The 27,219-nt window shown below is 39.4% G+C and overlaps 1 protein-coding gene across 1 annotated transcript; it reads left to right on the top strand.

The window, feature by feature from the left end:
• Positions 1 to 7,002: 7,002 nt before the first annotated feature.
• On the top strand, positions 7,003 to 26,767 carry LOC119919250 (copine-9-like; the record flags this gene model as incomplete). Its single annotated transcript, XM_038739678.1, is given in 11 exon segments — positions 7,003 to 7,070; positions 10,839 to 10,942; positions 11,527 to 11,631; positions 14,792 to 14,833; positions 22,395 to 22,470; positions 22,667 to 22,720; positions 22,879 to 22,940; positions 25,047 to 25,093; positions 26,588 to 26,662; positions 26,665 to 26,709; positions 26,712 to 26,767. Coding segments are annotated over 10 exon segments (654 nt in total), but the record flags the coding sequence as incomplete, so codon positions are not given.
• Positions 26,768 to 27,219: the final 452 nt, after the last annotated feature.

Genomic DNA, 27,219 nt, shown 5'->3' with positions numbered 1-27,219 from the left:
TGTCATAAAAAATGTAGAAAAGAAAACTTCAAGGAAGAAGAGCTAAACTATGCTAATCAAAGCCAGAGTCTAAGTTATTTTTAGATTCTTATTATAACATTTTCTTTCAGAGAAGGAAAATTTCCAGTTGGACTTCATTCACTTAAATGAATTTCTAAAGATACTCTGCAATTGAAATGAGATATTTTATTGATAGCATTCAAAGTCCTGTTAATCTTTGCTCATGAATACGAGATGGCCACTGTTAATCTGCTGTCTGATATATATCACTGTTAAAGCAGATCTGAAGGAGCTGTCCCCATTCCTCTGCTTATACATCTGTTGCTGAAAGATAAAAGCTCCACCTTTGCAAAAACCTTCACTCAAAGATATAAATCTGATATACATGTACATATATTTTCAAGATGTAATATTCTTTGTGTAGCTGGCAATAAATCTTTAACTAAGATTTTTTTCTACCAGATCTAAGATGACTATATGCTTTAAGGAAAGCCTATTTTTGTAACTCTGACAATTGCTTCTATTAAATTAATCATTTTCAATTGGTTAATCCACCCATGAATGTTATGCTGCTTATCTGTGTCTAGATCATATAATTAAATACATAATTAGGAATTATTGTTATACTGATACTGCTGGGAAGTTGCTTAAAAAATGTGGTATAATAATAAATATAGACCATATTGTGCCTGCTGGTTAACCGCTATATTTTCATGCTTTGGACAGTATGAAACAGTATCAAAATTGATTCTATGTCATTTTAGTTTATACATGCATGAACATATCCTTCCTCAATCATCTCACACAACAGCCAGTCACACCCCCCCCCACATGAGACACCGTTACCTATTAAAGGTAGCCGTGGAAGCCATCCAGGTGCTTCACTGATTTGAAAGAGTTGCATTTACATTCATTTCCATGCATTTATTTATAGATCTGACAGGGATCTCCTGCACTGCACACAGAGTCAGGAGCCTGAGAGCTTGCTGCCCACATCTACTCGTGGGAGCCCTTGTTAATTATGTTGTATACTCGCCACAAGTACATGATGTCGCCACACAGACTTTATAATATTGAGAAACTGCGCATAACCTAAATTTCCCACTACCATTTAATAGCATTGAGATGAGCATTGTGTTAAAGGAGATTTCCAGTGAAATAGACTCTTCCTGCTTTGGTACCCAGAGGAGCAGTGCCACTGCACACATCTGTGTTTTTAATCCATCTCCATCCTTTAGGCACAAAAACAACTTGGTAAGGGTTAGGGAAACATTATGTTTTGTGTTAAAATTAGTACTCTGTGGTTGGGGGACCTTTGTCGTCATGGTTTCAATAATAAACATGTAGTTAAGGGTAGGGAATGATCACGCTGAACAGTGGTCTGTCATGTTAAAATCTGAGGTTTTGTCGACAACATGTAACCTCTGCTTGGTCTTTTTAAGGACTGGGTTACAAAGTGGAGACTTGAAGTTCAAAAGCAGTTGGCATTTATCTGGCAGAGAGGGTCTAATGAAAAGACACACATTACATTATTGGAAAGAATAATATATATAATTACCTTTATTTATACAGCACTTATCAAAACAAAGTTACAAATTGCTTTACATGGATGAACAAGGTTTTAAAACATTTCAGGACTGAGGCAAATAAAATCAGGCATTTAAAATAATACAGAAGTTAAAATGGAATAAGATCCCCACGACAGTGATAACAGTAATAATAAACAAGATGACATGTTGGAAATAGAACTGTGTACTAGAATTAATTCAAATCTTTTTCAAAAAGATATATTGATTTCAAAGATGCTGCAAGCCTGTAGGAGGAAAAAGGTTAATGGTCAATATGAACTCTCCATAAAAGCAGGAGTGTATCACATTCACTCCCCAGATTGGCACGTCCCAACTTCTATACCTTGACTATTTGTGTGGGCGTCCATTGAGAAGTGTCAAATGATGTGATGGTCATTAAAGTGCTTAGCATGTGTTGCACTATAGCAGGGTGGCCAAATGATTAGGAAAAAAAGAAATATAGCAAAAGGTCTTAAGCACACAGACCGGGTTCAGGTATTGGTTTAAGACTAGAAGTCTAGATCAAGTGTTTAACATAAGTCTAGATGGTCGCTGCTGCATTTTTGGATATTGTTATCTTGCAAGTCCCCTAGCTTCATGTAACTGTAAAACTAAATCAACTACTGCCAAAAGCAGAGACTTTGAAGCTTTTTTATGCAGTTTTGTATATTACTGTGCCTGTTCAGAGTTGTGTAACTTTGTGTCTGCGTGTGTGTGTTTGTATGTGGGAGCTTGTATAACATGTGTGGGACCCACATCAGGCAGTGGGAGGAGGACAAGATATGTGTGGGAAAGCTCCTGCTGAAGGACTTCACACACACACACACACAAACGTACACACATCCACACATACTTTCTTTGATCACTTGTACCTTTAAGTTTTTCTTCATCTTTGCTGTATCGATTTCTTCCACCCTGCTGTGCTTCAGCTCCAGTCAAGTAGCAGCAGCTTTACCACAATTGAGCTTTTAGTAGCACTGTTGCGTTAAGAATGGGAATAGAATCCCTGACAGGTGGTGTATTGTATGTGTGTCTGTGTGTGTGTAAGTGTGCCACGCTGCAGGTATTCCCATCGCCCGCCGTGACCATGCAAAAGTCATTATCAGAGTGAATGCGGCCTGCAGACGCTCATACATCACTGTTAGTGTTCTTCATTAAAGTAGGAGGGTCAGCAGAGATTGATTAAAAAGAAAACCATACTGAGAGGAAAGTGTAGGAATTAATTCTTCTTTTAAGTGAAGGTGTTTCAGTTCTACCTGCCCTCACGTAGCCTGGGTTACGTGACTGTGTTCACAAAAGAGGCTGAGGAATGGACAATAGACTCACTGAGGCAAAACCATTGTTCAAGGTTACAGGAAACAGCATCTCAAGGAGAATTTATTGTGTGTGTGTGTAATATTATCATCTGTGGTTCTGGATTGTGTGCATGTGTTTGTGTGTGCTTGTGCCTGTGTATGTGTCATGGATTTTGAATCTCAGCCGGCATTATAATCACAGCACGGCATCAGGCGGCCGGCTCACAGCATTCAAGTGAATGGAACGAATCGCTGTGTCGTGTTGTGAGGTGGAGTGTGACTCCCAGCCACAGGGAATTGTCAAGTGGATGACAAAGGTTTACCAACTATTTTTCTAGTTTTGATGTGACTTGAAAACTTTTAATTACGCAGCTTTTTTCCCTCACTGTGTAATCAATTCGCACACAGAGCCTGAGATATTTGGGACCATGAAGAAGGAAATGAGACACTTGTTGGGTGTGGTCTCACCACGTAGTGTCAGATTTTGGATCTGTGTAGAGCAAATTAGTTAGAAAGAACTGAAATAAGTCAGGGGTCTTAAGGATAAACACATGATGAAGAATATAGAAACATGTAGAATATTGCCCAGGTATTGTGGAAGTAAAGCTGGGGCTGATGGAGTTTTGCGGGTATTTTGTCAAAAACCAAAGTATTGGACAAATAGAAATGTTGACCCAATAATTAATGACATCAGGAGATCACCAAGCTTGTTAATGCTTTTAGCTCAAGTCACCGCTGCGCAGAGATGCTCACAAGTCTCTGAGCTAGAGTCCAAGTCAAGTCTCAAGTAACTTGTGGTTATAATCAGTGCTTAACTTAAGCGCTTTGCGCTCCGGCACCTCTAAAGTGCGCTGCGTCACTGCACTGCCCTTCTACACAAATAAAATCCAATAGTTCATCCAGCCTAATAGGGTAAGTCTAATGGATTTCCTTATTTAGCCTACTATTTGATTTGGTGGCTATTAATGGTTTCTGTTCGCCCTTTAAAGAGGTGGTATTATGCTTTTTACCTTCTTCCCTCTCCTTTAATGAGTTATATACCTTTTTTGTGCATGTAACAGGTTTGCAGAGTGAAAAAGCCCACAGAAAGCTCTGATCTGAACTGCCTGAAAACAGCTTGTTTGTAGTCCAGCCGTTTAGCCTTAAAGCTAAATGCGCTTAATTTAACACTCGACTGCGCATGTGCAACTCCCAACAAAGATCATTTAGAGACAAGATGTATCACTCCATAGCTAAAACGAAGCCTTCAACACAGGGTGAAAAGAGGAGCTGCAGCAATGTGCAGTATGACAAAAAATATGCTGTTTTTAGAAAATTAAACCATGTAAACCTGTTCTGGTTCAACACCTAGATAGGATTTTGAACCTATAAATGAGCATAATACCACCTCTTTAAAATAATGTACCTAATCATTTATAAATTAAGCACTGGTTATAATGAATGTTGTATCATCTGCTATGTTCCATCCAGGTTGCTAATAAAACTGCATAGCTATAAGTAAATCCTGTAACTGTAACCTGTTTTTCACTTACAGAGCACAACCATGTAATGCTTACTGCGACAACTAATCACAGCTTATAAACTACTATAAGTCAACAGATCCCCCAGACTCTCAAATCAGTGTAACGTTATAACTAAATAAAACTGTAACGTTACATGATCAACAATAAATCTGTAACCTGTTTGCAGCCGACGTTAATAATTAACGTGAGTAAATGATTACATTAACCGACCACCACAAGTTTGGCAAGTAAACAAACGCTCATTCATCTTTTCATAACAAATGACAGTCGGAGTTAACCTCCCGTAGGTCGTAGCTGAAGCAAGAAGCAAGCTAACGTTAGATTTTCAATGCTGAGCTAAACTTGTTCACTCACCACAGGTTGCTAACCTATTTTGCGTTCAGCGCGTCTTTGTTTGGGCCTTGTTGTATGTAAGTTTTAAAGCAGGGAGGGGAATAACAGCACGCTCATCGGATGTTTCCTATAAAATAAACATTGTTCACGAGTCCCGCACCTTGAGTCTCAAGTAAAGTCTGAAGTCACTGTGTGTGCGACTTAAGTGTGACTCGAGTCCGAGTCTCAAACTCGAGTCCTACAGCCTCACAGAGCCGCTGCCAGGACTGTAGAATCTTAGTTTTGTTCCAGGGAGAATTACGATGAGGGAGTATGTGCTGAGGCACTGGGATACCACTTGCAGCAAGGAAAATACTGTGTTAGGGTGCATTGAAACTTTATATTCATGAATTTGAGCTGTACCCAGTGGTGTAAATGGGGGGGCCTGCACGGAAATACCATTCCAGGAGTACAAGTTGGAATCAATTCATCTGTTAAACAAGCATAAACATGTGGAAAGCAATATTTTAATCTGCTCTGTTTCTCATCCACTGCTGCTATGTTTTACATAAACACAGCTAATTGCAAATTGTTACAAACAAGAAAACAATAATGAAAGCTGTCTGTATGCAGCTGTGTAGCTTAGTTTGCTGTGAATCTTAAAATCTGGCAAATTCTTGTCTTGCTGCTGGCGGAGACAAACCAGCTGCTCCTCACTGTACCAGGCAGTGAATCACAGCCGCAGAGGCAGGAGGAGGAGGACAGGGGGAAGGACTGATGTCTGAGTTTTTCATTCTTTCTAAACTTCACACAGTATTTTCATGTCAAGAATATCATTTATTGTACTGACATTTTAGATTTGTTTCCAGTGAGATATTTTTGAGTAATAAAACAGCATTAATAACCCTGAAACAACACAACAATCAGGGGCACATAAGCCCCGCCCCCACCAGCATACCCCGATCTGTTGCAAAATGGAACGGCTCGCACTGTACTGTGGATTATTCAACGTTTATTCATTCTCTTGGGTCCGCAGCAACACACTCGCCATATATGAGGTTGATTGGATGAACGGTTCTTGACATAATCGAAGTACCCACACACCCACACATACACAAATTCCTGCTTTCATTACAGAAATTATTATTATTGTTGCATTATTAACACTACAATCAAAGTACACACATTTTATTGAGACCCACTTAATTTCCCTGGGACCCACTCGGATGACCACATGTGGTGTCCTGGAGACTCACTACATTGAAAACCTGTAAACATCACTGAAGCTGTCGGAAATTCGAGAAATCAAAATCAATAGTGGTGGCTTTAAGATTCCTAAAACATTTGACATATTTAGTCATGTTAATGTAACTTTAATCTTGATTTACTTTTATATTTTCTGTGTGTTTTTGTGTCTATTGTTGTTTGTTGTTGTAGGACAGGAGAGGAGATAGCAGAAAATAAAATTTGCTTTGTTACCTGAAAATTCCTTGTCTGTTGTTTTGGAGTGGGTCATGAAACTCTGGAGAATGTACAGCAGCAAAATCTGTAACAAGGCATCTTCCAGCAGCTTAAAGGCAGAGCAGAAAATGGCACTAAGCAGCGGCTGTACCTGGGGATCCATCCCTTTGAGAAATCACTTCAGGCCTCGTTTTCTAATCCAGATTCAATTTAAATACAATTACCAAGATTGTTCCGCAATTCATCACTGAATAAAAAGTCCAATCTCCCCGAGAGAAATTAGGAGGCAGGAACAGAGAAGTGATCAGACAGAAGACTGGTGACGTGTCCTCTTTTTCTTCCTTTAGATGATAATTGTGAGTGCTGAGGATCTGATCTTGGGTCAGTGCGTCTGCCACTGCTGCTGTGATTAATGACCTGGATGTAATGTGATTGGCTGCAATGGGATCAGCAGATGGAGGCTTACTGTCTGACATGATTTGCAGCAAAGAAAACCTTAATCTACATGTTTCAACATGTTTCGTCCTGTTGAGAGGAAATCACACACCGGAGCATAATCTGCAGATGCACGAAAACTGTTTGTCCAGTCATCTGTCTTTTATCTGTTATCAGTGTTTTTTTTGTTGAAGGTTAATCATTATTGTTATTATTCCATTTTTTGATTCCAATATTGGTATTTGCATACTTGCTTTCGGGCACAAAATTACCATGACCAATTCCTGGACCAGCATACACAACCCCAAATAACTGCAGGATGAGTCTTTATTGCTTTTGTAGTCCACCATTGTTCCTCTCTCTCTCTCTCCCTCTCTCCCTCTCTCTCTCTCTCTCTCTCTCTCTCTCTCAGTGGGATTCCTGGGAAGAAATGTGGAACCATCATCTTCACAGCCGAGGAGCTCAGTAACTGCCGGGTTAGTATCTGATCATACTCAGGACACACACACACGCTCGGTGTACATAGACACAAAACCATCCAGGTTGAAAATACTGAAGCCACCCCTAGACAGGGGTCAGAAAGTTAAGCACAAAAGTCTGAATTCATAACAGTCACGCAGTGTGTTTCCATTTTTAACTTTGCCGAGGGAATTTAAATGACCGCCCAGACTTAGAATAATTTTGTCATATGCATCAAGTGGAAGGAAAGTGAATTTGTACTTTTCCTTCAAAGTGACGATGAGAGCCGCTCATGAATTATTTATCCAGTCTTAAAGTTCATTTTTCTTGCCACAGTGGGTAAATAAGTAGAGACTCCAATCAAAGAGAGAAGCTTATGCAAGCACACATACTCCACACACAAACATGCGCGCCATGGTATTACAGCGTGCACTTTTACAGGCAAAATTCCATGCATGCTGGTAATGATTTAAATAGTGAAGAAGCAGTTTGGTGTAACCTTCCTCATACCATATCATACATATGACTGTGAGGATTCCTTGAGGACTTCAGAACACAAAGTTTTTGTTCACATTATTAGTTATGGTTTGTGAATGTCATGGATGAATTATCAGTTCTATCTGTGTGTCTTTACCTTATGTTCCTGATTTATTTGAGTTGCTGTTGTTCATGTACATGTTCTTTAAAAAGCTGTAAACAATGCAATAACAGTCTGAGCCGTCTTGCCTTAAAAACAGTTGTCTTCTTTGCCAGTTTCTGTGCAAAGCTATCCACCATATTAATGAAATCCTTTTCCACCCATTCCTTTTGCAGTTTAAGAAATGTACGGCACAAGAACAACTCTTCACATTGATCTCCCATTAGCTCTGTCAGCAAGTCATGCTGGATTGGGGTGGCAACCCATGCCTTTGGTGTGAGAGACTCAATTCCCCACTGTTACACATCCACCATTGTGTCCCTGAGCAACACACTTAACCCCTAGTTGCTCCAGAGGCGTGCAACCTCATATATAGTAATTGTAAATTAATAAATTAAATTAATTACCAGATTAAATTAATAAATGTAATGGATTGTTTTCAACCCTCCACGTGTGTATATGTCATTATCATGTTGCTTGAAAGGTTGGGGAATGAGCACAGTTTTAATTTATATTCTTATTCATTTATTTAGCCTGATATAAACCCTTTATGACATAATTGTTGTAAACCTCAGTGGTATCAAACTGATGTATGTTAAAGTAAGTGAAAATTGCCCAACAGGGTGACCTGATATTACATAATAATGGACACAGTGGAGGTGAGTACAAGTTCACTATTTGTATGGGGACTCTTCGATAGCATTGTATTGCACGCACGCTAGGTCACTTATCAAATAAACATGAAAGGCTGAGTGAAAATCGTTATTCATTTTTTTGAGTGTGTCCTCAAAGATTAGTTAATTAGTTAGTTTCACCAGTGCCAAAGAAAAATAGCACAAAGAAAGTGTTGTTACTGTCTTTTTCACCAGTTTAAGAAAGGGGCACTTTTCAATTTTACATTAAGATCAGTTTGCTCATCTTGTACTCAATGTACAAAGAGTACTACTCAATGTGTGAAAATTATTTTATTCATGTCTTCTGTGGCTCTGGATGATGTCATCAAGGTTACCCAAGCTTGGGCTAGAAAAATAACAATTTATAACAAAATAACTTGCATTACAAACTGGGGATGTGGTATTTGAAAGACTTTAATGTTACCAGACAGGGAGGGTGTAACAAAACCCACTAGTATCAAGATGTAGTGCGGGATGCATCGGAATCTGTGTTTTTTTGGAGCTCGACTAATACTAAATGAAAGACAGTATAACTCAATTGGACTATTGTGTTTTTAATCTCTCTTGTGAATTCCCAAACCTAATGGATATACAATACAGATAATAAATAACAATAATCACTGGCGTGCCCTTTTAACAATCAAAATAAACACATAAATTCAAAGAAAGCCCCTCCAATGGGCCACAAGATAAATCTTGGGTGTGATCAGTTGACGGTTTTTGTTAAATATTTAATAATTTGACCCCTTCAGGTCTTGAATATTCAAGTGACTTATTCAAATAAAAGCATCAGTGACATTGTCAGTTTCTCTTTGGTGAAACTGCTAACAGCTGATAGACATCTGAAATGTGACATCGAGGTCACAGGCCAAAAAGGATGGGAACCATGGCTTTGATCTTTAACAATGCGCTGTATTTATATTTATGTTTTTAAATGAAAAATCTTAATCTGTTAGTAACTATAACTGTCAAATAAATGCAGTAAAATGTACAATATTTCCCTCTGAAATGTAGTGGAGTAGGGCAAAAGAAGGACACTTAAATATATTTAGCTACTTTCCACTATTGTTATTCGTAATTTATTAATTCACTTAAATTTTCAGTCTGTAAGTTTTAGTGGCATCTAGTTGTGACAGTTGCACATTGCAACCATCAACTCAAATAAAGTAAATTCAAGTTCTTCTCGGATGGTTTTATTTCCCAAGTTGTGAAGTCATTCTTCAGTGCGTGTTCATGTCCTCTTAAGTCGGAATGTGGAATTGACGCTTCTACAAAGATGTGTTGGATTATTATTATTATCAGAGCTTATAACAGTCATACATCTAGTTCACTCTGCATGGACAGCAAACTTACTATTATAACCACATAACAAATTAAATTTTTGCAAAAGCTTTTATTTGCTAAAATCACAGAATTGACCCTGCCTTTATTTGGGACAGGCGTCCATATGGGACGGGCCTTTAATTTCTCTCGCACAAAAGTGAAATAGGTTACTATGAAACAGTTTGTTTATTTCAAACAGAATATTACTTTTATCTTACTTTTTTAAATTATCCAATAATATCAAATACACATCACTCATTTGATCTAACTCAACAGACAGCTTATGCGCTTTTATTTGAAGGCAGCAACGTAAGGTGCAGGATGAGAAAAGTGTGGCAGAAGTTAGCAGACAGAGAGCGATGGACTTCACATGACAGGATTCATAAGTTGAATTAATTTTTCAATGAAATGAAAAGCTGTTTTGATTCTTTTGATCGGTGGACCCTTACAGACTAAAGGAATATAAATAATGAACTAACGGACACATTCAGACTTAATGAGCACTTCAAAGGTAACAGGAGTCAGCACTTTTTTTTTCTTTTCATGTCTTGCAGGTTACACCAGTAAATCTACAATAATTAGACTTTGGGGATCGTTGTTTCCGTTAAATGAACTGAACGATTAAATTGTGGAGAATAACAATGTCCAGCATGTCCATGCTGACATATTGATCATATGTTTAAACATTAGGTCTAATATTTGTATTAATGATCTGAGCAGCTTAGAAGCAGCTAAAGCAGGTGACCCGCAGGGTTTTAGAGGTTTTTATACGTCCAAAGAACTTATATAACTCGGCTATTAATTGAAGTTTTACGGTAATATACAGTAACTAATATATTGCCTTTCTGTCAATATATCCTCCTAATTATTACACACTGATCCTTTAATACTAATGCAATCTAGTTGTACCTAATAAACTGGCAACTGAATTGAAGTCTCAGATCTCAAAGATCAAACCTTACATTTAGTCAAGTAAAGACAACCAAGTCTTAATCTGTGGGTTTTCTGTTCTAATCAGGTCATAATGTGTTTTTCTGGGCCTGAGGAAGGTAACGTTTCTTAGAAGCAACAATGCTCAAGGCCAGGTCAACTAATGAGTAAATGGTGTTTAATTTAAAAACATTAATGGAAGGTGTTGTTGTTTCTTCCAGGACATAGCCACCATGCAGCTCTGTGCCAACAAGCTGGATAAAAAGGATTTCTTTGGCAAGTCCGACCCTTTCCTCGTCTTCTACCGGAGCAATGAGGATGGGACGTAAGTGTGTGTTTTTGTTTGGTGTGTGTGTTAAATGATTTATAGTATAATCCATCTGGTAGCCCTTGAGCTGAGGTGAGTGTGACGCTCCTCTGTTTCAACTGAAAATCTGATAGCAGATTTCTCTCTTGGATCCAGTCCCATCAGGACTCTGGAAGATTCTTTCCCATCAGATGGAAGAAGGGCTAATAGATTTTCTTGACACTGAGACAGAAAGTTCTAATCTGCACTTACTGTATCCTTCAATATTTCACACATACACTTCAGGATCAAACCCCTCTGTGAGCATGTTCTGTTTCTGCAGTTTCATGCTGAAAATTTAATTTAGTTGAGGTGTATTCTGAGAGACTGTCTGTGTGTCTGAATGAGCTAAATTTGAATGCTTACCCAGGGAGCAAAACAATATTAGACACATATATGCACATATCCTTTACTTTACATATTACATTCTAAAGGAAGTGGTGATCAAACCACTGTAGTAACATTTCTGAAACATTTCCTGTCCACCCTAACTTCCATCTTCCTGTAGTTGTTTTTATTTTTAGAATCATCCTCCTCACCATGTTGTCATTTTGCATTTCCAGGTTCACCATCTGCCACAAGACTGAGGTGATCAAGAACAATCTGAACCCTGTTTGGCAGCCGTTTACCATCCCTGTTCGAGCACTCTGTAATGGAGACTATGACAGGTGAGAGGGCAGCACAGGGATCAGAGGCTTTGGGAGATGTTATTATGATTATGAAATCATTAGTCACAAAAACTGCATGGAGTGATGTTCTGTGGGAAAAAGATTTGCTCCTTTCTAGTTTAAAATTGTTGAAGAAATCTAAGGGTAGTAAGTGCCATTTATGAAATCATCGTACCTTCATCCTGTTGGTTTTAAGCAGCTTCAAACACTTTTCCCTTGGCATTAAATGTGGTTCATATTGCATTCAGGAAGAACTGGTTGTAAACGTGACTACACTGGATAAGCATGATGTCCTTAAGGGGGAGAACCAGAACATACAGTATAACAATTTGCATTCCAAAAAATGAATGGGACAGTTTGGATTTTTTAAGTGGGGCTTTATGAAGTACCTATCCATATTCCAAGTTTGAAGAAGCAGAGAGTTGTTCCGCAGAACAGAATCAATATCAGTTCAATTGTCTGGGAAGCTTCTCAGTCATCCAGGTCATAGTTATCTAAGGAAAGTTAAAGTCTGGGGCTCCTTCTTTGTGTGATTTGGGTAGTCCGTATTGGAATGGCTTCTCCAGGATACAAACAGTAATATTGTTCATGGGTGATGACTATATAATAATAATAATAAAACATTTTATTTGATGGCGCCTTTCATGGCACTCAAGGTCACCTTATATTACCATTTGTATCCTGGAGAATCCATTCCATGTATGTACGGACAAAACATCTTCGAGTATCGTCTATCAGTTCAATTGTACACTACATATTGCATTTTTTCAGCTCTTTACCTTGCTATCAGACAGCCTTATGTGTAGAAATTTTTACAGTCCTGAAATGTAGTTCCAAAGGAAATGGAAAGGAAATTTTCAGGTGGCTTCTTTTAGGTGGCTGAAATATGATTTGCTGCTGACCCTGACCACACCAGTTTATTGCTTAGCTTCCAAGCCAGTACAACTCTCTGCTCCAAAATGACTATGGATGAGTACCTCATACAGACCCACTTAAAGAAAAAACTGAAATATCCCTTTAATATACTTAATATATTTAGGTTTAGGTCTAGTTTCCTATTAAAACCTTTAATCTGCTACTTGAAATACTGACGTGTTGAGATGTTTTTTTCTTTGGTATTACACAAAAAAAGTAAGGACACAGCCTGCTGAATGTATAAGGATGAGACCTCTGTGGTGGTCAGAATAATGCCAGCAGTCGGCCGTGCTCTTGGTCTCAGGCCAGTGCTGGTGTTATTGAGACCAACATAAGGGCGATGCAGCAATAATGTCACAAATATCTAAATTATTATACTTACACTGGCTATAAAACTTTAATCCAAGTTTGAAATTAAACTTTATCCTAAAATAAACCTAATTCTTGTTTTAACCTTAAGCCCAAATCCTAATTTGGTTCTGATGATGATAGAACTACAGGAATACTCAAACACACACACATTTTTGTCTTCTTTTTGTTTTTAAACTGGCCTCTTTCCTTCATTTCATCATTTGACTTTACTGTTGCTAGGTTGTGTTGGACAAAAGCAAAATGTACACAAAAGACCACAAAAAATGCTGTAGTAGAATGGACAATTGACCCATGTTTGCCATAAGAAGGTGTTGGCTTGTCAAATATTATCCTCTTCAACCTCAGTGGCCACCACACTGCCTTGGTCCATTAATAAAAACCCAGGCGACAGTCAGATTTTTTCTTACTGACAAGAAATTCCACAACAGCGATGATTGTACTGACAAGTATTGTCTGTCTATCCAAAGCCTGATAGATCTAATTGTTCTGTGCCATAGAGCTCCGTTGTTGTCACATCGGTGAGCCATACTGTTGCACTGGGCGACATGTTCCTTCATTACCAACAACACATTAATTAATCTGCTGCTAAAAATAGTCCCCAACAAATGCACCGTTTACTCCCGTTCGCTCAATTTTTGCTTTGACATTTTGGATTTGAATATTACATTCAGTGTCTCATCAGCATCATACTGTTCGTATAATGTCACAATAGTGCAAGCAGGCCAGTACAAATCCAGGACAAGCTGTCCAAACAGGGAGTAGGTTCAGGAAAACTAAGCAAAGATCAAAAAATACCAGGAGAACTAACACTAGGGAAAAGGCTGGAACACTTGACACAGGGTACAAAGACGAACTAGCACTGAGACAGGGGAAGACACAGACTAAATACGTTACGGAAGGATAATGAGGGTAGGAAGCGAAGTATTTGAAACGAAAGGTGTGGTATTTCAAAATAAAACAGGAAAAAATCAATGAGTGACATAAAACAAAGAAAAACATAACCTAGGGAGCAGGGACTTGAGATGGGCCGAGGTCAACTGAGGAGCAAATTCTGACACATACTGTAGCTGTACCTCAATATGATGGAAGTGAAATCAGGTTTCAGAGGGTTAACAGTATATTATTACTGAGGCTGGATTATCAACTGAACAGGCAGCCCGCCCCCAGATGCCGAGGGGTCCCAGAACCACCAGGTTCATTGTGTGTCACGTAGTTTGTGATCATTTTATTAGTTGCAAATTTGTTTCTGAATATGCACCAATAAAGCACCGGGTAAATTGAAATGATAGAGACATCCATTCAGGTCCTGCACTATTACCTAATTTAGAGGCCCTGTCTTGTAGAGGGGCCAAAATTCTAGTTTAGGGCCTTGATTATTTTCCAGCAAACACAGGTGTACTGGTTAGTCTCCGACCACTGTAGGAAAAATATAATCAAGATGTTATATGTGTTCTACTGCGGATACTGTTCTTGATGGATATTTGATGCAAGAGTGGCAGGCATTGGCACTGCCATTTAATCTTTCATTATGCTGTATTGTCATGGAGGGTATGCTATGGAGCACAAGAGTCAGGGATACATAGCACTCAGAGTGGGGGTGTATGGGTATGTGTTTTCATTGCATATAAGGATCAGTTCCAAAAATACTGGTGTATTCTCTTTTATGTCAGGCATCTAACCTTGTTACGTAACAGGTGTCCTTTTTTATACTGGTTTTTGTCGGTTTACCTCCTGACTTACTCTCGCTCTGTCGATTTCTCTCCCCTGTCCCTGTGACGCTTCTCTTTCTCTTTCTCACCCTGACAATCTCTCTCCTCACTGAATCTCACCTCTGTCTGTCTCATCTCCGCTACATCATCTCACCTCCCTCCAGGACAGTCAAGGTGGACGTTTATGATTGGGATAGAGATGGGAGGTAAGTTCTCACACTCGCTATCTCTTACTTTTTCTTTTATTCATTTTCAGCTTCAGATTGAATCCCACAAATGTCACACCCTGTTCTGTCTGGGGGCAGTTATTTTAGTCTTATTATTAGGTATTAGAACAGATGGAGGGCTCCACCCACCTGGAACACGCTGGTTGATGAATCAAAAACAACTTGCAGGGTCGCAACTGAGTGGAAAAGAGGTCAGGGAAATGAGTGCTGACCGCAGTACTGACAGCTTCTCTTTCTCACTGACAGTGGGTTCCTTTTACGGGCTCCTCTGACAGACTTGTAAGATTAATTTAAGTTTTTTTAGGAAGTCTGGCCTTGTGTTACTGCTTTCCATAAATTTCAGGATTCATTGGAAATTCTCGTGGTGTTTTTATGAATCCCCCAAACTTCCAAATCCCTATCACAATGTGAGGAAACTAAAGATAAATGTTTGTCTTGCTGTGTCCAGTATTGTGTATCTAGTTTGACAGAGTCATCAAGCGTTTGAAAGATGATTCTGTTTTGTCTTTTCAGGGCATCATGGCAAGGAATTTTAAAGCAGTCCATTATCAGAGATTTCAGAACTTAACTTTAAAATAGGGACATAATCAAAATAAAGTCCTGTGCATTCATTCTGCCAGGGAGAGCAGGGAGTGTGCTGTCTTTCACACAGAAAAGATTAAACCCAGCATTTGACCTCAGTGAATGCAATGATCGCAATACAGTCTAAGTGTTACATACAGATGAACACAACTCGCCATTTATACCTACACAATAACACTACTATGAAATGTTTTTATTTTTATCCACTTTTGCAAACAAATATGTCCAGGGCATCCTGTGTGATGTGGATGAAAATTCACAGGGAAATTGATTAGTAAATGTTAGTAATTAGTTACATTACTTTCGTTATTCAGAACAGCTTCGTCAAAGGTGTACTACAATTCTCCATCCAGTCCCTAGAATTCCAAGTCCTCCACAGCCTCAGGTCTCACGTTCTATATTTAACATATGTAGAAATAAAAGCTAGATCTTGTGGTTTAACAAGCAGTCAGCCTACAATTACCGACCATCAACAGCTAGCTTAATGAAAGCCCAAGTGTGTGCACACTACAGAAGTCCCATCATCGCAGTGAGGCTGTGGAGAACACACTCCTACTCTGAACTAAATCAGGGGATTTCAGAATGTAGACTTACCAGTACTAGTAATAGTAGCAAGCCAGTGAAGAACACACAACATGTAAATTAGACATGCCTCCCCACACCTCCAGCCCCTCTACTAAGCTTGCACATCCTGCACCAAACTGTCAAGTAAGTCAAGTAAGACCATTTGCACAGGATTAGGTGATTAACAAGATTAAGCAGGAAGAGTGTAGTCATAGAGAGCTACAAGACCAACGCTCCTCGATAGCTACACTCATCAGTTTGAACAATACACAAAATTATAGTAGGTGGCTCATAATGGACAGCACACTGGCCAGGCCAATCCAGTCATATATGAAGGCAGCCCTCATGTACAGCCTGGATAGAAACTGCACTTGTAGCTCACATTACAACTGTCCATTTAGCTCCCGCAGTCTTCCAGCTAAGTCTATGTGGTCTAAATCATCTTACCCAAAACACTTTTCTATTCTGACATTAAACTACCAGAAGGTGCAAGAGAGAAAAGGACAGACATTGCAGTGCATGATATACATATGCATGCCACTAGAAAATAAACCTAGAACTACAATAATAAACATCACAATCTGCTTAGACTTTTTTCTTCTGCTTAAGTCCGCTCCCTTTCTTTATCTAAACCTCTCCCATGTTATTGCTTTGTTAACGTTTCCTCTCCTTCCCCCTTGATATGTTCCATCTTCCATCTTTCCCCGTTGGGAGATTAAGTCGTTGTTTGCTCCTTGAGGATTCCCCTCTAAATACCAGCATTGCTCAGTGTTGGTGTCACGCACAGCTTCAGGTGGTGATATATTAAAATGCGGAGATAATCTGAGGGCATGCAGGGAGTTGATATTTACCATGATGCTGTAGGGGATTTTTTTTCATGTTCAGATGAAAAATTATGTGTTAAATCTATGAAAACCTTATTTTTCTGAGGGATCCTCTCAACCAGAGAAGATTTAAGCGCCATAAGGTCATTCTGGCACAGATCAAGTGCAGTGACCATGCACTGGGAAAGTAGTAAAATTACATTCCAATTCAAATGCTGTTTTATTTAGTGTAGTTTTAGTAGATTAATACATGATACTGAATAATATAATACTGTACAATTAGACCTCATGCAAAACAGACACCATGGTTACCTTTCACAACCAGGAGTGAGTACATGAGATGAATAGTATTTTTCCTATTTTTAGTATAATAGTTGTATGAGGAGGAATGAAGTGCAGTAAATTAGATAACCCAATTAAGACTGAACTAAAAAATTTTAAAAATGCTAAAAGAAATCAGTTTTTTTGGACACTTTCCTAATATGGGCATCAAACGTGTGTTGCGAATCCCAAATGACACCTTCATATTTAAATCTAGATTATAAGTATTCACTTTCTTCCTCAATTTCCTTTTGGTCAATATTGATTGTGAATTAAGCAGGTATCCTGCAGCCACTGGGAGATATTGACTAGTTGCCTAGTTAACAGCTCTGAAGCCTGATGAAGAGTTTCTGCTGTTACATGATGATTGGATCATCTGCTTTCAGGTAGATCATTTATATATAAGAAAAAAAAGCAAAAGGCCCCTTATTCATTTCAGCAATAAGGAAGTGCTCCGAATTTGTTGTTTTGTCTTCGTGTCTACACTGGAAGTGAGAGTGAGGGAGTTGTGTTGTGTAGGTTGACATCTGCTGCTTGTGATAGTGACTAGTTTAATAATATAACGTACAGCGCTGGAAGACTGACAGAGTTGGAAGAAAGTGAAAGGCTTTGTTCTATAGCAGTCTGACAAAGACAGACCGATATTTATGTAGCAGCAGTTCTCCTGCACAGCTCTGGGATCAACTGATCAATGATAGTCATGGTGACAGGTCAGAAGGTGTTATTATTAAATGCAGTCTAGTTTTCCATGACATGAGCTTTTCATTGTGTAACAAGCAGATTATTCCAAGTTATATTATCATCATTAAATATATATTATAAATAAAAATAATTATAATATTTATTTATAGACTACTTTTCCAAGTCTCACAGTTATCAGCTTTTGGGGTGCGGTTAGCAGTGGGTAGTGCACGCGCCTCGTGTACAAGGCTGAGTCCTTATCTCAGTGGTGAAGACTAAAGTAAAATCAGAACCAGTGTTGGGCAGTAACGCGTTACTAGTTACTGTAATAATATTACTTTTCCCAGTAACTAAGTAGTGTAACTAATTACTTTTCTAAAAGGGTAACATTATTACTAGTTACTAATGCAAGTAACGCTGCGTTACTCGTTACTGAACGCACCATCCTTGACGTAAATCCACGACTGTGCGGCAGCTCAGCAGGACTTTTTTGTTCATGTCCACTAATAGCCAAACACTAAAGGAAGAAAGTAGAACTAGGGGGAGAGGCGTTGTTTCCACAGCTGTAAGTAGCTGCTGCCATTATTGTGTCACAGTCTGATGCAAAGAACATTGTCGTCTAGTCTAAACTCTGTGCGACCAGCAAAAACCTTTCAACCGTGAACATTTCTACATCTGATTTATTGAAGCATCTGCTGAAGCAGCACAGCGACGTGAAACTTACAGAAAGAAACTCCAGCAGCTGCTGTCACTGATGCTTGGACTCATCAGGAGAGAGTGGCGTTAACGCAACGTTTTGTAACTACGGAATACTGCTCTTAGGCTACATTTGCAGTAAAACCGCTGTTTGAATGTCCGGATTTACTTGCTTTATTTTTTTATTTCAGCTAGTGGCGTTAAGAAACGTTAGGCCTAGGCTATATGCATTGTAAAAACCACACTCCTTGCTGCTGTTATGAATATGATATTAGTTAAAAAGTCACGAGAGACTGCTTTGTTTGGGGGTGAAGGGTAGTGAAAGCAGGTCATTCTGTGGGAAAACACTGGAAAGTAACATAACGAGTAACGTAACTAGTTACTTTTATCACCCAGTAATAAGTAAAGTAATAATATTACTTTTTAAAGGAGTAATAACTAGTAATATATTACAATTTCTAAGTAACTTGCCCAACACTGGTCAGAACTGACAAAAGACCTCTGCCCGAGGATCTCAAAGTACATACGAGCGTGTAAGGTAAGATGTCAGAGATATAGAGTGAGGCTATGAAGAGCCTTAAGATTCACCAGTAAAATCTTAAAATCTATTCTAAAACATACTGGGGGCCAGTGTAAAGAAGCTAGAACAGGAGTGATAGGTTCATGTTTCTTGGCTCTGGCTAAAGACCTGGCATCTGAGTTCTGTACAGTCTGGAGTCGATAAACAAGTAACTAAGTTGTGTAATATTGTTTCTCAGAACTGACCAGACACCAAGATTCTTTTCAACAGACTATATGTGATCCAATAGGGATTGTTACGTCCTAAGGTCAAGGGGTTTCCTGGACGCAACATAAAAGGTGTGGCTGCCCACTCTTCCCATTCCCAAGCAAGGCCAGAACACAAGAGATACAGTTTAGCAGTTTATTCATCATCAGAGATGAGCAGTGCCCAAAACACTCTAAGAAACCTAAAACCTTCCTAAACCAAAAACAAAAAGTAAAGACAAAGTTCTAAACTAGGCTTCTAATTCCAAAAACAGGAGAAAAAACTGCTAGTAACTGACACAACTAAGCTACAACAAAGAACATCTGTACATAAACAAAATGGCTTAAGCCATCAAAAAAAAGACAATAACCGGAGTTAGAAAGTTAAGCTATTCAAAGTCTAATGTGTTCACTACACAGGTTCACTCACAAAGTCTAGTATGCTCACAACAGTTCTCTACTCACAATGAAAACAAAGAGTACACAGGCTCAGGTTGGGAACGGCAGAGAGAGAGAAGTTCCTGTCAGATGGGGCTTAAAATGGCTGCTGTCATCCAGGTGAGCAATCAGGAGGCTCCAATCAGCTCTGCAGGACCAATCCTGTGTGCACACCTGTTTTCCATTATCTGCATACACTCACTCACACTCTAAGGGAGGAGACAGCTGCAGGGTGAGAGATAAACACAGACAAAATATGACCCCATGGTCATAACAGGAACTACCGTCACCAAATACGTGCACCTAAGGCTTACACTAACCTCGGGAAAACACTGAAATGAAATGCTCATGGACACAACAGCACTCCTGCTGGAAGAAATTAAGAGACAATGTTTTGGGGTTTTATAGTCAGATATAGAGCAGGGCTGACACTCTGTAATCATCTCATTTATGCAGGTTCTTTTTGACCTGTAGAAAACTGTGTCTGACAACAGATAAAATAAAACCTGACCTGGACCTTCCCTTAAACCAGTCCTTTTTTGTGGTGTCTCTCTCCAGTTACACTTTTATAACCCCTCACACATTTAACTGTTAAACAGTTTTGGGACATTGCAATACTTTGCTCACCAGTCTTGCTAGTGGTACCTCTGGGGCTATCTAGGGGGGGAGGGGGAGGCAGACATCACCAGGCTCACACCATGTCACCACTTCAGGAGAGTTAGTTTTTAGGTTAGTTGTGCTTCTTGTACCCTCCTCAGTTCTCATTGAAATCTATATTAAATCCCTCAGGTAGGCCATTTGTCCTCTGATTCTCATCTTGCGGACGCACAGTATCTTGTATTTGGATGTATATGCCTTGGTGTCCTTCTTGTAGTACAGTACAGAGGACTTACAAGCTCAGCACTGACTGCTCGAGGACCAGATGACTCTAGTGGATTTGTGATCTGGGCTAGATGCTTTGTCAAGAGTCTGTAGGCAACCTTGCGTTTCACAATTACAGCATAGAAAGTCCAGTGGCTGTGACAACAGCATTATGCAGTGAAGTAACATGATGGTTGTAATTATTTGGGAGAGCATCATAGTGAACCTAAAGGTGGTGAAGATAATATAATATGCATGCTGTGTTTTTGACAGATGATTGGTTTGGGTGTGGGTGGTCATGAGAAGAAGGAAACCAACAGATAGCTTTGGGGGTTACCCAACAGAACATAGGATATTACACTAATTTGATAGAAGGTGTAAGCATTGAATTAACTAGAAAGGGAATAATTCTGAATTAATTGTCTGAATAACACTCAGACAACTGGCTAAATAATAAAAAGACATATTATTGTACTACAGAGTTAGATACGTCTACACATGTGGTCACTGTATGAATCATTGCCTTGTTAGTGTGTTACGCCTGGCTTGGAATATCCAGAATTCAACTTAGTAAGAGACATTACCTTTTAATTAAGTGGGTGAGAAAACTATAACTCACCTACTGATTATCCTTCCACAGCAACCTCCAACACCACTAATCAAAAAGGTACTTAAAATGCCCACTAGTGTGAATTCTTCAGCGGATCAATGGGTGTACATTTTTGATTTTATACTGAAAGTAGTCATATTTTCTTAAAGGCTCCTTTTCAGAAAGAGGTTAAAGTAAAATAGGTTTACATTATTTGTAATCTGTGAGGGACTGGAACTGCCCCTCCAGCTGACATGACATGACAATGTGTAATGTGAAAGGTGTGTATGTTATTGACTTTTCACCCGTGCAGTTTGCATCAGATCTGTAGAGAGTTTTAGCATTCTTCAGCTAATTGATTTGGTTTTATGGCCTGCAACTTGAATGATTTTGTTCAGACTCACCGCTCTCATTAACCTCACTTCCAACAACAACAGAAAGCTGTTCTCAACTTAAACCTACTGTACACTACCTGCCCAGCACCAAACAGCAGGAAAACACATTTAGCAACTAGCTGGTGAACATAATGTTAAGACATGGTGGAATAAAAAATACTTAATGCTGCTTAAATGTTGTGCTTTTTCTTGTAAACACTAAAAATTGCAATAGTTTTCTGTCCGGCATACAACATTTAGGGGTGGGGGTTTAAACTGTTCGGTCCAACTCTAAATGTGCAGGTGTATTTAGATTTTTTTAGGTGGAGCACTGTCCTGTCCTGACGTTTGCTCAACAGGTAACGTTAGTTAGTTAGCTGCTGGCCCCTCTGCCTGTGCAGAGAGCAGCTGGGCACACGGCCCTTGGATCTGCTTGTAGGTTGCCTGGTTGTGGTGATAGATGGGTTGAAAATTGTATTTAATGTGTGGATTGTGTTTCATAGATGATCTGGCAACTTGGGTGACATCAGATATCCATCCATGACTTGGATCCATGTATTACAGTATGACAGTTATTCATAATAAAGTTTGAGGGCCATAGTAATAATTACGGGAGTTTCCTGGGAAAAACGGGAGGGCTCTGGGAAAAGCAAGAGAAATCCCAGAGTTGGCAGGTATGGTCTGGTGTTCTTGATGTCTTTTATTGGATAAAGGCATCTGCTTTAGAATGATCGTTCTTTGTTAAAGCAAATAGTGAATTATGTTGCTGATGCACTGTACCTGTTTTCCTGTCTCTGTCTCTGTCTCTCTCTCTCTGTTCCTATCTAAATCAATCTTTCTACCAGTCATGACTTTATCGGAGAGTTCACCACCAGCTACAGAGAGCTTTCCAGAGGCCAAAGCCAGTTTAATGTCTATGAGGTAAAATACAAGAAAAGCAAAGTATAGCCTTGGATGTGTAAAGGATATAAAAATTTTTACAACGTTGTGGGAATGTGCAACTACATCAAGTGAGTGTTATATGTCATTCATTTAATAGGAGTTCAGATATGCAATGTATGACTACAGACACATTTGTTCAAAAACTAATTTCTTGTTTCCTGTCTTGTGTGTCAAGGTTTTGAATCCTAAAAAGAAAGGCAAGAAGAAGAAATACATCAATTCAGGGACGGTAAGACCTGTCGGAGTGTGTTTCATCAGCAGCTGTCACATGTTTCATGGACATGAGTCATAGCAGCAATCAGAGCCATAAACAGATGGTGTCTGCAATGAAACCTCCTTGTGATCTTTTTTCTGTCCTCTGCTCTCTTCTCCCTCCCCGTCTTCAAGGTGACCCTGCTGTCTTTCAAAGTGGAGTCAGAATGCACATTTGTCGACTTCATCAGAGGAGGGTGAGAGCGCAATCTGTAATGTGTTATCAGTGGGAATCTATCTATGGGAAGCCATTAAAGAGCAACAATACAGCCAAATTCTGCTAGCTCCCTCCCTCGCAGCATATTTAGAAGAAGCAGTAGAGGACTGCACAGGACATCCACTGTAGGGGCATGGCCTAAGTGGTGTGTGACACAGGAGGTAATGAAACACCGACCAGTAAGGATACACTGATCAGACTGGCTGACAGCGTGACTGATTCAGCGTAGCAGGGACAGCGAGCTGGAAGCTGGGAGTCAGAGTTAACCAGCCATGAGCAGCTGCTGTCAGACTCTCCGTGTCCGGTCTGGAGTCTGCTGGGGCTTTGACTGTCACTAGAAGCACATTCATGGCCCTTTGTTAAAGTTTCTGTGTCGTACCTGTTTTGTGCTAGCGGCTCAGAGAGGTTATCTGGTGTGTGTCTGTAGGGGAGTATAAGTACCACTGGCACCTAATTTCTAGGTCTGCTGGAAAGCTGAGCAGTCCTGAGATGATTTTGCAGCCATGAAAGCAACTTTCTGGCCAGTAAATGGTAAATGGATTGTAGGGCTGTCCCCACCTAAGGATTTAAATAGTCAAATCAGAATCGTCCAGTCCTGCGTACAGTCGACTGTCGAATAGTGTGTTTTTGTGCGCGGTGATTGCGAGCCGGGGGGGGGGGGCTGCTCTCTCTCTTGCCTGCCATTCACAGGTCTTGGGCAGAGTTTTGCGTGCGTGCTGTGTTGCTGGCAGCTGCATGCACATTGCGGTTCCTCGCGGGTCTGTTTCAAGTAGTCAAGTAGCCGGCTATTGAAAAACGATAAAATATTCTTTGTGTGGTTCATCAACGGTGATAAATTAACCGAAAGTCTTGCGAGGTGCGAACAACTCGGCACAACACCAATGAAGCCGGGGCTCCGTCTCTTCAGCAAGTGTTCCTCTTCTGCCACCACACACACACCCGCTTCGCCAACACATGCTCACTGACGACCCAGGGTTAGGGTTACAATTTTGGATTTATTTATGCACATTAAAAAAATGTATTGAAAGTTTCATCCTTTTCATATGTTTATTTATAGCATTAAAAGTTGAAATGTATATTGTAATAGGCTGTATATTAACTCATTGGGTGAAAACTGGTAGTTCATTGTTGAGCACCCCCATATCGCCAAAATGACATGATCCTTGTTTTGCTGCGAAGCTTCGACTGTGAGATTGACAGTCGAATCAAGAGCCGCCCATCGAAGCATCGAATCTTCAACTATTCGCAGTCAGCCCTAATGGATTGTACTTGCATAGCGTCTTTATAGTTACGACCAATCACTGCGCTTTACGCCATGTCACATCGGTGCCTATTAGACATTTGGACATGTCAAAAAGTTTGGTTGGCCGTTGTCAGGCCCTCGCACCGTTGAGCCATGAGTTGATTCCCCATGATCAGTGCCTTCTTTCTTACGTATAAGATATCTCCTCTAGTACTCTCTTAAGAACAGACAACCCATGTTGACCAATCTTCCCAACCAGTTTCTCATCCAGACTTATGCCTTTTTAAATCTTGCACTGTGTACTTTTGAGATTGGAGAGAAGTTTGTCCTTATGTGTGTGATACAATCCTATTTCAAATTTGGTTAGAATTTTAAAACTCCTTTAGTCTGAGCCCAGCTTTAAGTTGCCCTTTTGTCTCTGCCAATTGATCCTACAGTCAAATTTTATACTGTACTGAAATTAACTGAACTCAGTGACAGCCTGCAAGACAGAAAAAAAAATTCACAAATATAATATATGCTTGCCATTGTTTTTCCAAAACATGCACAGAATATAGTAGTAGCCTATAGTAGATTTGTATATTATATGAATACAACTCTTGGAAAAACACATCTTCTTTAGGTTGAAAATAGTCAAATGTTGAATATCAGCACAAAACAGCACTTAAATTTTAAGACTTGAGGAGCCCGTATAATTGAATCATGGTGCAGATCCCCTGCTATGTGCTTTATACGACAGAGGCGAGCCGTTGATGAGTTTCTCAGTCTAGCCTAAACAGCTTCTGGCACATTCCTAATATCTCTGTTTTGAATGATGCTGATGTGCAATCAATCTCTCACCAGGACACAACTCAATTTCACCGTGGCCATAGACTTCACAGCATCCAACGGTAGGACATCCTTACATCTTTATGCATGCAGGAAATGTCCACTCTGTTGTTCAGTGAAAATGTTTTACCGCCAACTTATGCGTATTGTCAGTTATTACTTTAATTAAGGATTGTGTTCGCCTCTCTGGGTTGATCTTGATCTTAACTTGGGTAGGTGGTCTTTGTTATATTTCTACAACTAATGATTGTCACTGTATGACAATCTTACTGAGTGTTGAGTGCCATTTAAAAAAATCAATACATGGTTGACAATTATTTGTGATATTGTACCTTGCTGTAATGTAACACAAATAAGATAATCTATCCATGTATCACATCAGTGATAAAAACGGTTAATTAATAGAGACAGTGCATAATACATTTATTTCAGCAGCTAAAAGCTAATTTCACCTGTTTACTAGGCATTATTACAACAACCAAAATAAAAAATAGACCATTGGTTCCCAACTAGCAGAATAAGAATTTCTTAAATAAGCATGAGCATATAGATTAACTCAGTGACTACAAGTCTGATTTATAATTACATGAGGAAATATTTAAGATGGGAGGGGAAAAATTACCTGTTTTTGCATTTTCTCACAAAAGTTGAAACACATAGATCATCGTAGGCCATCCGAGAAAAAGCACTGGGTCAATGGAGGGATGGAGGAATGGGACAAACAGACACAGGACTTTAACCTAGTAGATGTTGTTGTTTGAGTCCTGTGTGAAACTTTCTTATAAATAACATATGTAAGTGAACTTAACATACTCAAGTCACGTCAGGTCTTCCCTAAACCTAAACAGTCTTTTCCTAAACCTAACAAAGTCGTTTTTGTGCCTTAACCTAATGAAGTGGTTTCACCAAATTATTCAAGTTTTATTTTGAACTAGACTAACTGGATGTAGCATATTTATTATTGCAGAGCCCTGTGGGTCCACAAACTACATTAGAGGGGTCCCTACAGCATCATATTTTGAAGCAGAGGGACTCACCCAGCAGCAGTATTTGACAATTTGTTAGTGCCAACGTGTAACTGTATTTTGGCTTTTAATCTTCATACCCAGTAACTAAAAGCACTGATTAATTCTAAAATGTGCTTGATTTTAAGTAGAGGCCACACATAATGGACTGACAATAACTACACATCAGCTCGCAGTGTGAGGATCAAGTACAGGTCACTAGGTGTATTTTGATGCAGATGTATGTAGTTTTGTTTGTCATGTTGTCATGTTTGTCATTTTTGATTTCTGGTAGTTAACATTTAGGAAGACTCATTCTTTTTTCAGAAAATATATGTCATATTTTGTCGCTGCCTGTGTGTCTTGGCATGCAAATGCTTTTGGGTAAACCACACTGTATCCAGGAATGAACTTATGAAAGTGGTTTAGAAAGTAAGTATATAGCCTAAGCTCCAAAATGCCCAAACTCACACTATATATAGGTTTTATTCATGTGCCATACATTGTGTGTGTGTGTTGTCTGTGTATTGGGTGTGGTGTTTCTCTTTCCAGGTAACCCGTCTCAGCCTACCTCACTGCACTACATGAGTCCATACCAGATGAATGCGTACGCCATGGCACTGAAGGCTGTGGGGAGATTATCCAGGACTACGACAGCGACAAACTCTTCCCAGCATTGGCTTTGGAGCTAAGCTTCCCCCGGATGGCAAGATCTCCCACGCCTTCCCACTGGTAAGAGACACTGTTCTAAAAACACTGGGACAGACGGTTTGCTAAAAGATAAACAAGTTTGCCACTTGACCTTACTTTTTAAAAAAGTATTTATTTAAGGCTGACTTGTGTCCGCTCTGACTAAATCACTGCCATGTGTGAAATGTGTCCATCTGTCATGTAAGGTCTCGCTGGCTGCTGATGTAGAGTCCACCTCCATTTTGGACTTTCCTTAAGGCTCACTTTGGCTAAATAAAAATGCAGTCAAATATTATGTCAAGGCCAAAAGCTTCAAGCAAAAAAGTGTTTCCTGTGTCTAACAGCAACATTAGCATGAGAGACCCTTTAATGTTGACTTTAGGGAAACAATTTGTTGTTAGTAATACTTGCTGGACTTGAGTACTTTCCACTTAAGCTGCTCTAAAGAAAATTTTATAAAATTAATTAATTTTACCTCTCTATTCTACCACTGC

The sequence above is a fragment of the Micropterus salmoides genome, unplaced genomic scaffold, assembly GCF_014851395.1.
Source record: "Micropterus salmoides isolate LMB-PRFRI ecotype aquatic unplaced genomic scaffold, ASM1485139v1 Ms_hic_scaffold_2634, whole genome shotgun sequence".
NCBI classification, from domain to species: Eukaryota; Metazoa; Chordata; class Actinopteri; order Centrarchiformes; family Centrarchidae; genus Micropterus; species Micropterus salmoides.
The sequence above is the reverse complement of the archived record's forward strand: the minus strand, read 5'-3'. Positions and strand labels throughout refer to the sequence as shown.